General features: G+C 38.1%; 1 protein-coding gene across 2 annotated transcripts in view; it reads right to left on the bottom strand.

The window, feature by feature from the left end:
* Positions 1-1,779: 1,779 nt before the first annotated feature.
* The window catches only part of URI1 (URI1 prefoldin like chaperone), a 42,607-nt gene continuing 32,728 nt past the window's right edge, over positions 1,780-11,658 (bottom strand). For both annotated transcript variants that reach the window (XM_064459497.1, XM_064459499.1), the window contains 6 exons: positions 11,569-11,629; positions 8,365-8,545; positions 7,519-7,786; positions 6,809-6,951; positions 4,887-5,145; positions 1,780-2,591 (listed from right to left, as the gene is read on the bottom strand). In XM_064459497.1, the coding sequence (XP_064315567.1) occupies positions 2,403-2,591; positions 4,887-5,145; positions 6,809-6,951; positions 7,519-7,786; positions 8,365-8,545; positions 11,569-11,629 (1,101 nt within the window). In that variant the 3' untranslated portion in view covers positions 1,780-2,402. The remainder of the gene's footprint in view (positions 2,592-4,886; positions 5,146-6,808; positions 6,952-7,518; positions 7,787-8,364; positions 8,546-11,568; positions 11,630-11,658) is intronic.

Here is an 11,658-nt window from a genome sequence, read left to right as displayed (position 1 = left end):
GTGAAAAAAGGGGAGGGGTATTGAAGAAAACAAATAAAGAATTAATTTTGATGTGCAACTGATCTATGGTGACAAGGGGCATTTGGTTTTGTTGAAGTAACTAGAAGTGGGAAGCATTTCAGAAGATATATAAATAAATCTTTTTAAAGGGGTTTCTCTCTCTCTTTCTCTCCTTTCCCTCTAATTACCCATGACTGGTAGTCTTGGATCTCAACCCCTAGTTATTTAAAATACATATTCATGGCACTATATTTTACAGTTGCACTGTTCTGGTTACAAAATAGCTTCTACTTTTCTAGGACATAATTTCATTTTGTTTAGCCAAGAATTCATTAAAGAAGCTATAAATAACCTCCTTTAAATATTTAGCCGGGAATAGAGGGTGGACTGGCATTGATGGCTTATTTTAGTACTAATGCAATATGTTTTTTTAAAAAAAATAATCCGCATTTGAGCATGAATCAAGTTAATCATTAACACTCAATGTGATTCTTGGGATCCGCTTAAAGCAGAGGTTGTCCCCTCCCAGCCGGTAAGCTTTGGGCGCAGCAGAGCTGCACAACTTTCCCTTCAGTTTTCCTTTCAGCAAAACATAATTTGTTCCGTATTGCGGGGAAAACACAGCCCCCCAGCTTCGGGAGGCTGCTCCCCAGGCAGGGGCCCCAACTATCAGCCCCTTCTTGCCCTCCTGCTGCCACACAACTTGGCCAGCATTCTCTGCCCATGAAACTACACCACCTTCCCAAGCACACAGCAGAGAACATCAGAGTTAGAGGGAGTGCAGCATTTTTTTTAAAAAAAGTCACCATAGAGAAAAGTCCCAATGCCTTCACCTCCCTTTCAAGCACAGAGAAAAGTATTGAAGAAGGAGGAGTTGGTGATTCTGTTTTGATGAATGAAGCTGCACTATGAGCGAATCCACTGTGATCCGAGCAAAGGATACAAGTGCAATGCAGTTATTGTAGGGGAAGGTGAGGAAACGGCCTTAGCTGACACGCTGGTCACAGATTGCCAAGATTTGGAAAACCAGGTGCTGGTGATTCCCAGGCTGCATGTTTACAAAGCCACAAATCCTTCCTTACACCTCCCAAGTCTTTTGACCTCACTTTTTGGTCTGTGATCTAATGATGTCAGCTGGAAAGTAACATCAGTTTAAGGTACTCCAGCTCCCCATGCCCTCTGCCAACATTTTCCCTTATCCTTGATCAACGCGTTGCCTAACTGCTGATACAGACATGCTGAGAAAGAGATTAGGAAACTTGTACAGCTATTGAAAAAAAGCACAAAACCAAACCCTGTAGTCATTCAAGGGGTGGCCCCAAAAAAGTCTGTGTCAGCACAAGGCAGGGGAGGGCAAGAAGACAGGAAGGAGCTGCTGGGCAGGGACTCCTAAAGCCAGGATTGCTCTCAGTCAAGAAAAGGATATACAAAACTGCACCCAAGTGCTGTGGTGCTGTTGCATTTTGAAATAAAGTTGAAGCATTAAGACATTTTTCCTTAGTGCTGACTCCCTCTGGGTATTCCCAAGACAATTACAATGTTTTCTGAGTATACAAAAGAACTAGGAGATTTTGTAATCAGCGTCTGAGTTTATGCTTCTCTCCTTAAGAGCATTCAATTTCCATGGACACTCATTAGCAGGAGGTTGAAACAATGGCAGAAGAGAATCTTGGACTGCTTTTATGTCCATGTGGTAGTAAACACTTCGAGCTAAAAATGCAAGTTCAAAATAAAAACCTCTCCATGTTGTTTTCAAATTAGTAGTAAAGCAACAAAACACAACTTCCACAGCTTTTTTACTGAAAATTTAATTTTACAAAATACCCTTTTCCACCAAAGAAACTTCCCTGCAATGTACATGAACCCAGTGTTTCATAGATCTGTACAGTGAGATACCAGAGAGGTTTGAAAGAAGGAAAAAAACTTTTAGCAGACACCTAGTTGCAAAACCTACAGCAATGTGAATACAAGTGTGTCTTAAAATGCTAAAGCAAGTAATACAATATAATTGGTGAACCTATTTGAAATGTGAAAAGTTTCCTTAAAGTGGTCCATATGGTATGCAGAACATCACAGCTGGCACAAAACTGCCTGTATTTAGGTTTAAACACAAAAACAATGTATGTGAGAAACAGTTTTTGAAAAAGAACCCAAGTGCTGCTATCATAAGGCAAACATACAAAGGTGCTGACAGCACACGGAAATCGACAAAATAAGATGAATACTCAAGTGTTCAAATACTGAACTATTTTTTCATGTTGCCAATAAACGTTCAAAAGATAACGCCAAATTAACATAGGACACCCTTTTAACTAGCTAGGTGTGACGCATATAGCTTTACATAATCTCAACAAATATGAAACTAGGCATGAGTACTCCAACTTCAGCTGGCTAGGCAGGGCCTAGTTAGTCTGTTGCATTCTGGCAGCTTTGAATTTTGAAATCCTTTTTCTAGTTTCTTCCGATGCTTCGGATGAAACTTCCTCTGATTTTCGCTCCAGTATGGTGGGCAGGACTGGGTGAGCAATGACTGGGTGTGGTATTAAGGAGGGAGACAAATGCTCCTTTTCTATAACAGTTCCGGAAAATGCCTACAACAGAAGAGAATACTCAAAATGAGCTAATAAAATGCAAATGTGAAGCTATGCCCATAAGGTCATTACCCTATATTAGCCTGATTAGGATTGTTATTTCTTTTAATCAGAAGTAAAGAGATATCTTTAAATCAATGATTGTTCCTTGCATAAGTAATGAAATTGTAAATAACCTCAAAATATGGCTTGTTCAAAAATGACTGAAAGACAGTGTCTTAAAAGTACTACTAATTTCATTCCTCCTGCATAAATAATCTAAAAGTTTGCTTCCTTACAGACACATGCTCAAGAAATAAAACAACTGATGTAATATAGAGTTTCATTTTGGATAAGAAATGGAGAGATTTTGCAAAGTTGGAGTATGTCAGCATTTCCATCACATGTCATATTTTATGACTTAATCTCTTCTAATTGCATCAAGCTGACTCACTGCATACAAATTGGCAAGCACTTTTGTTTGTTCTTTTCTCCTTACCAAATACAATCAAAAATGGTGAAAGCAATTTATACTTAAGAGAACAGCAAACTTGCTTCCAACTATTTCTACCTGTAACAGGTCTAACAAACACATTTAATGTTTAAAAACAATAATTTATATGCCACTGATTATATGACTTAATCCTTTTTAACTTAGCTAAGAAATGAGCGTGATTCTTGGAAAACACTGGAAAAAAGGCAACCCAGAACTACTTTTCATAAACATATTGAAGAGCAAATCACCCTACTATGTACTGAAAACAGAAAATTCAGAATGCCTAAGGACAAGGGGAAGCAGTTTACATCCAAGGTTTGATGCTCAATACTGGGCACAAAAGGAATGCACACCAGATTTATTAACTATGCTTAGTTCTGCTTTTTCATAACTCAGTTTAGCAAGAAAAACAAAGCAAAACCAACCAGCCAGTCTTTTCTTGCAGGACCTGCAAAAAAGCAATGGTTTTTTGTTTTCTGCTCGAATAGCCAAAGTATGCCTAAAGCTGTGCCTGTACACAACTGCGTTATTCTAACAACACACTCGTTTTCAAAAACAGGTAAGCAAAATACAACCTAAAATGACTGTGGTAAAATTAGAAACAAAAAGAAAATAAGTTACTGTGTTGCAAACAGTAATGGAGAACTAATGTATTTCAAACACCCACAAAAACAACCAAAAGCAAAGCCAGCAGCATTTAAAAAGGCATGCCTAACCGAGTGTTTTGCTCACTCTCCTTCAGTTACTTAGAAAACACATTATATTGTAGAGAATAATCATGCCATATTCAGAAAATGGACTAATGGGTAAGATCTAAAGTGTACTTAGATGTTTTATAAAAATATAGCAAATATATTCCAGAAAGTATACAACGTGAAGTGCTAACTCTACAGATGGATCTTCCGCCGTGAATCTTCACATCCTGCCTGGATTTGTCTGTAGCTGTTTGTATGAAAAACGACAATAAACAATAGATTTTATGAGGAATTAATTTCTTGCCAAAAATATTTTTTCTATAAATAGTGTATTCATTGAACTTGGGAACTACTGGAAACTCAGTTTCACCTAGTTTGAGAAAGTTAGTGGGAGTTCTTACAAAATAGAAGTTAAGAATACTTTATGCCATAAATTTCAGAGCAGCAGCTACATTTAATTCTAGTACCCACCCAGTCGCTAAGCAACTGTACATTTTCCCTTATGTTGTACAGTCTCTTTCCTTTATGATGAAGCCCTAAACTTGTGAAAATAGATTTGTTTGGGATCACTAATGGCCCCGGTCTGGAACAGGATGAGTAGAGGTGCAATGCTTCCTTCCACAGGGCAATTTCTCTGCCTTTGGCAAGTCCAGATAATAACTCAGCTGATATCAGTGTGTTTTAAAACTTAAAAACACCACCTGGAAACTAGTTGTCTAGTAGCTGTGCAATATGGGTTACAAAGGATCAACTCTCCCCTCTCATCAACTACAAAGCACAGATTTTTCTCTTTTTTGTTTAATCCTGCTGTATATCCTGCAGTGAAGTTTTCAGTATGACCCAGTAGACATGACACTGGTTCAAGGAACACTGACAAGTGACTACTGTGTCAGATATTTACAGAAGAGCTTCAGGTCTCAGGGAAGCCATCTGACTTGTCTCCTCCCCTCTGCCCCTAGGATGCATATGACACAAGCTTGTCACCTGATGATATCGTTCTGAAGCAAATGAGGTAGGAGTTAGAAAATTATTTTAAAGAAATTAAACTGATGGTATAGGCAACTACAGTCATTAGATTTCTTGTTTTCACCCCGCCAACAATCAACAATTAACTGAAAACTGTACCTCGCTTGTCCCTGAAGAGGAAGGAAGCTTTTTTGGTAGCTGCTGCTGCCCCTCCTCCTCCTCTTCCTCCAGTATGCCTTCACTGTTGTCACTCTGAGTAGCTTCATCACAGCTAATACTCCTCTGAACTCCTCGTCTGTCATCAAACTCAGCAGCACTGTTCTCACTGGTATCGCTACAAACACTGTTCTCTCTGCTTCGAGACTTCAAAATTGATTTACGAGGGACATATTCTCCATTCACAACATCAACAAAGACTCTATAAAGGAAAATGTTAGCTTTAATAAACCATTTCAGGATCAGATGACAAATTTACAGTGTTCTTGCTTTGTCTTTTGTACAAATTAATTACGATGTTCTTTTCCAACTTTTTCGCTGCAGAATTACAATACTGTACCTTTAGAGGCATTTTATTTACCAACGTACAAGAATCAATTCTGCAGAGCAAACACTGTTATGCCCTTTATTCAAGCATTAAGTTGGTACACTCCTTCAGCAGAAAATGTATACATCTTTGAAAAGTGTTAGAAAACAGAATAGTGAGAGTTAGAAAAAGCTAGAAAAAAGGTAAACTAAATGATTGTCAGGGTTGTTTCTGTAAAGAGAAAGATAAGATCACAATGGTGGAAGGTTTTCAACAATGAAGTCCTTGTCAAATGTAGAATATAAAAAGCAAATACTTGAAACAGTAATTGCACATGGAATGGATGAAGCTTTTTCCTGGCAAGCGCCATAATCTTCTGCTTTCAGTTACCAAAAAAAAAAATTAAAAATCAACTTTTAAGATCAGATCAACACGAAGACACTTTTCAAGTATTAACAGACTGTAAACTGATAAAGAGGCCTCTTCCTACAGTTTATACTCTGTCTCCATGACTTAAAGAAGTCAAGGGTGGGTGGAAAAGAAAGAGTGGCATTGGAAGACAGTGTTAATTTTACCTGACTCATAAAGGAGAAGCCCAATGAATGAAAGTTTTAAGGGTGTTACTTGTTTCTTAACAGCTTTATTCGTCAGGCACTCATGGCAACACTTGTTTATCTCTACAGATGACGGAGTTCCTTTACAGAGCTCAGGGAGAGCACCATTTAAAAATCCTTTACCTCATGTTCAGCCCCAGCCACTGTAATTACAGGATGGGTTTTAACTTTTCACACTTTGTGAAACATTTTTAAAGATATTTAGGTGCCTGAATACACATACAAATGCAGTGTGACTTTCACAAGCACTTAATCAACAAATCTAACAGGTGTCTATGCTCATCTTTACAAACCTAAATACTTGTTTTAACTCTCCCGTCATGTTAGTTCAGTATTTTATACACTCCTCTAAGCCCAACACTGTTTTTCAAGCTCTCTGAGTGTGGGTGTTCTACAGGTGAGCACTTCTTTTTACAGAGAAGAGAGACAGTGATAGACTAAAGTCAGGGACAGAGAATGCAAGAGAAATTATGCAAAGAAAGACCTGAGTATATTCTGAAGATACTGGAAGAAGAGACAAAAAAACAGCAATTACTAACTGGGAAAGGAGAAGTATTACAAAGGATAGATCTGGTCAGTTATGTTTGAAAACAAACACAGAAGCAAATGACATGGAATTATCCAGAATACATAACAAACTGCTGTATTCCTTTACGCAGTTGATACATACTGGCAAATTTACCTCAATTTCAGAAGCTGAACTGAAAAAGTAGACAAATTACAAATTGCTAGTTGGAAAAGGAAATTTTAAGCTTAGGAATGTCTTATGGATATGAAACCACGGCAACCATGCAGAAGCCACAAACTTTCATTTTTAAGTAGTAAATTCAGTTCCAGCTGTTTCAGGAAATAGTATGGTTGGTTTCATACTATAGGTGAACAGAAATGAAAAGAGAAGGTGTCCTAAGGGGAAAGCTCACGCACCAATGCTACAAATTACACACCGGTAAATGTCTGCTGGGGTTTTGATGTTAGGCAGTTCAGGAGTTGCATGGCCATTGCCATTGCTGTTCTTCCTTTTACGCTTGGCCTCTTCTTTCTTTTCACTGAATTTCAAAGTAGTGTTTTTTCCTGTGTTTATTCTTACCTGAAAATTGAACACAAATGGTCTAGACCATAAAAATCAACAATCACCAGGCTGCAGATCAAATGACTACTGATATTCTCCTATCCAAGCAGTTGAGGACTATGAAGCATAGATAAATTAAACAAATGTATGAATGGTAGCGCATTCATAGTGAACTGTTTATTCTTTACCACTTGCACTAGGCTGGGGCATTTCTTTGCACTAATGTGTATAGGTTTTGCATATAATATATGACAATCTGCTTATTCAAACTCTGCTCAACAGCTGAGCTATTCAAGAGTCCATTTCAAATCAAGTAAAAAGTCATTTTAAAAACTCCTAGACAGGATACTATCTTTTGCAACAGCTGGAAGCCAGAACAGCAAGGTATACATTTGAAGACCATTTTTTTAATACCGTATTTGAAACTGCAGGATTTAAACAGTGGGTTTCCAGCGTTCGAAAAAAATCCAAATAAATGTCACCTACAGTTAACATTCTACAGCATCTACATTATCTAAAATTTTTTATTTTAGGTATGGTATATATATTTTATGCAATCTCTTGAGAGAAAGATAAAGTACAAACCCTTTTAGGTTCAACAGTGTGAGAGAAAAAAATAGTTGGAACAGAGTTATCTCCAACATCTACATCATCTTCATCATCACTGTGATAGTAAGTAGAGCCATTAGCTCGGCCACCAAACACGTCTGAATTTGTTACTTCTTTATGGAAGTTGCCCTGAGTAATACAGTCTTCTGCTTTATATGTCCCGTTCAGATCTGTCCTCTTATCTTCTTTCTCCTCTTCAGAGGAGGTTGTATCTTCTCCATTTGTATCAACTGTATCAGGCATCCTATGAAAGGAAAAATACCCAAGTGAACTGAGGCAATTCATACTCTTTAGAGACACACAGGCATACAAAGTAACGATTAAGCCTGTACATAATTTTCTTTACCCAGCTACTATATTTTTCACCAGATTGTGGAACTTTTTTTATATTCTGTAAGAATGACTATGTCCTTTCCATGTGAACTGGAAACACCAAAACTGTTACATTCTGACTACAAACGTGTTGCTTTAGGATCAGAATAGATCTAAGGGTGTCATTAAACAGTAAATGTGTAACTACTACATTGTGAACGGTGGAATTCTCCTGGCATGTGGGAAATGGATTTTCCCTCTTTTCTATCATCTTAAAGAAAAAGTAGTATAATGCTGGACTTCCATGGTTGCACAGAGGCAGATTTTAGCACCTTTGGCCTTGCAGCGTGTGCTTTGTTCATGTTCCACCCTTCTACCACCTATTATAATTTTAACTGCATTGGTCTAGCCAGCTACATGCACTTACGGTGAGATCTTTTGTGTACAAACAGAATCACACACTGTAGCTTTCTGAACTCCAAACCTGACTGTGCTACAGCAGTACTATACCTGTCAAGTTCACCAAGTATCTCTTCTTGTCTCTCCAGCTCTTCTAAGCGAGCCCATAGTTCCTCCTCTGACTGAAAACGGCCCATTGATTTTGTATCACTTCCATTTGCTGGAAAATCTACCTCAAAAACATTTGATACTTTTGGCTTTGAATGAGGTTTGTGAGCAGTTCGGTATTTTCCTGTGTAACAAAAAATAACATGTAATTACTGAAGCAATTGACAAAAAACAACAAAATCCGTCGGGGGGGAAGAAATCACAAAGGAGTTAAGGAATACCGGCAGAACATTTTCCATTTCAAATTATTGTTTACCTGTTTAAGCGAAACTGTCAATGAACCAGAGCACCAGCACAGGGTAATAGTGTCCGGATGTTACAGAAACCAAGGCAAAACAGAGATGTTTATTTACAAAGGAGGAGACACTGAACCTATGACAGTTTTATTACAGTGTGGGTTTTTATACCTAATGTGCCAAACAGTAGACTTTGATTTGCTCTGATAGATACCAACATATGAATGTGATATTTGCTCACCATCCCATTAATAGCACATTTTATTAACTGGGAATGCAAACCTACTTTGTACTTTAGCTCATTTTGGCCCAAAGTCACCTATATTTAAGGAACAGACTCTTTTTGTTTTGGGTTGTGTTTTTTCAAATTTGCAATGAGGATCATTAAAAATTATCTCCAGAGTCATCAGGAAAATCTGACCTAAGCCCAGCCATGAATCAATTACTTTAGTGAAAAAGACCCACTCTGAAAAACATACAAAAACCTGCCTTTCAAAAATAAGAAATAAAACCCCCTTTAAAGCTTCAGAGGTGACCGGAGAAATACATTTGTGAGTAAATGGTAGTCACCAACAAGTTCTTGCTGGCATTTAAAAGCTTTGCTACCTAGTAAAATGGTGCATCCACTGAGGACGGGGAATACTTTTTTACTGTTTGAGTGCTGTCTAGCACATGGGGAACGGACTGCCTGCCAACAATACTAATGCTTTATCCCTGTCTGTGTGAAGGGCAGGACTGCTGCTTTAATCCCCCTTCTCCCCAAGACCAGCAGCTCCTGGGGACACCACCTGTCCCTGCGCTGTACCAGGCAGGTTCCCAAGGGAATTACTCTGTCCATCAGCACCCCCCATGCAGCACCTGTACCACTTTACAGGAGTGTGGTCCCTTCCCCTTCCATCACCACCACAAACACACCCAACATTTTGTCTGTACAGTGGGACTCCAGTATCTCTACGGGTCTTCATGAAACTCTGCTTTGTGCATCTAATCAACAGTAATACGATGTCTTTGTTATTCAGCATCCTTCAAGTTTTAAAATCTCTATCAACCAATTGTGTGGCCGTTTTTTTTAAGAACTCATGCCTTTAAGATATCCTTATTCAAATATGTCAGCTTATACTTGAATCCGAGTTAAATACAAATTCAATAGCAACATTAAAAAGCAAACAGGTGACTGTAAGTAATGTTGGAATGTGTGTCCCCTACTCTTCCATGGGATAGCATTTTTCATCATCTCATTAAGAAAAGGCTGAAATGTATTTTATTGAGATTTGAATATAAATTGAGGTAAGCCAAGCAGAGTTGCTTGTGAGGATTTTATTTGGTACAATTACAAAATTAATAAATAATATTTGGAAGGATTAGTTAACAATCTATTTCAATTTGATTTTCAGATTGTGCCCTCCCCATTTCTTTCTGTTACCCTTCAGTATTAACTACTGACTTGACTACCAGCGTAAGCACATGGCTTCCTGACTGCCAGCGCCTCAATGTGCCAGTAGTTTTCTCTCCTAATTCTAACAAAACTTCTGTCATTTAGGAAACCAGATCAGATCTCAAAGACAACAGAGGATAACCACTTGCTGCTCCAATATACACTGTGCTCATTCACTGTTACTACAAAGCACCACCATTAACTTCATACACTAACCAAAAACAGTGAAATATTAAAGTCCACAAAAATGGAGAGTCAGTTATAAACCAATGAGATGCTCAGGATATTGTTTTTGTCTTCCTCAGAGATACAGCCCATTTCCATGTGAACAAAATTGATTCCTAGGCTGATGAAGCCCAGCCTGCCTCAAAATAATTGCTAAGTTGTTCTTTTAGCAACTTCTCTTTCAATCTCAGTACAGATCAGTGCTGGCAGAAAACATATATAATTCCCACTTACAGATTTTCAGAAAAAATTAAGATGATTTCAGAGGACAATAAAAAGCTGCACAAAGCTTGACATGGTATCCACAGCATGCTGCTGTATTAACACTGTTACAATGGGAAGCGCTTCCCAGAATGTTACTCCTCCTGTTTTGCAGTGACAACTACCCATAGTAGAGACACCCCCCTAGTCAGCCTTGACATATAAAGAATATTGTGATTTATTCCTGAAAAATGTAATGGCAAACTGCCCAGCCTAGCATTCTGCAAATCACAAACTACCACTCCTTCTCTAAATGTCCAAGTGATGCTATTTTCAGACTGTAAAATTACTTCTTCCTCCAACTTTGTCTGAGTCCTACCTATCAAGCACCACTTCAAATAGCACAGAAACTATCCAATGCCTTAGCACAATTATCTTTGTTTCCTGGTGTCCTCTCCAGAAATCTTCAGGAAGTATTTGCTTCAGTACATTTGCAAGACCTGCATGCTGAAATTGCTTTAGCATTTGTTTCACCGATGGTAGTGAAACGACCCAGTGGATGACAACGTTTACATTGTCCATTTATGTCTCATCCGTGTCCGTGCTTCTTCCCCTCCCTGCTAACACTACTCACATACTTCCACTGTAACAGGCAGAAACTGAGTTTCTCTAGTATTTCTTCTGCTGTAAAACTCACACTCTGACACAAAAAATTTCTTCTCTAGTTCTCTCTCCAGGAGCCAGCCTATTTTATTTTCTGCCTCTTTTCTTCTAGAGAACGTCAAACTCCTAATATAAACTCTTCAAAGAAAAAAATCCCCCAAATATGTTTAGCTGATGGCCACCAAGGGATATCACAGCATCCCATGCTGAAACCAAGCAACAAAAAATTTCTTACCTCCAGATTAGTCATTTTTAATTTGAATAAAGCAATTTTTTAATGTAAGAGAGAAGTGAAGTCATTTAGTCAATTCCACATAAGGGGATCTACACAAGGAATATTTTGCTTACTAGTATTTGAAGACATATGTGTGTTATTAAATCCTTTACCTTTTGTTTCAATGCTATCATCCTCAATTTCTTCTCTTATGTCAACAAAATCACCTGCAGCCTAATGAGAAAGATGGGAAGTTAGGGTTA

This window comes from Phalacrocorax carbo, chromosome 8, assembly GCF_963921805.1.
Source record: "Phalacrocorax carbo chromosome 8, bPhaCar2.1, whole genome shotgun sequence".
In the NCBI taxonomy this organism is placed as follows: domain Eukaryota; kingdom Metazoa; phylum Chordata; class Aves; order Suliformes; family Phalacrocoracidae; genus Phalacrocorax; species Phalacrocorax carbo.
The sequence above is the reverse complement of the archived record's forward strand: the minus strand, read 5'-3'. Positions and strand labels throughout refer to the sequence as shown.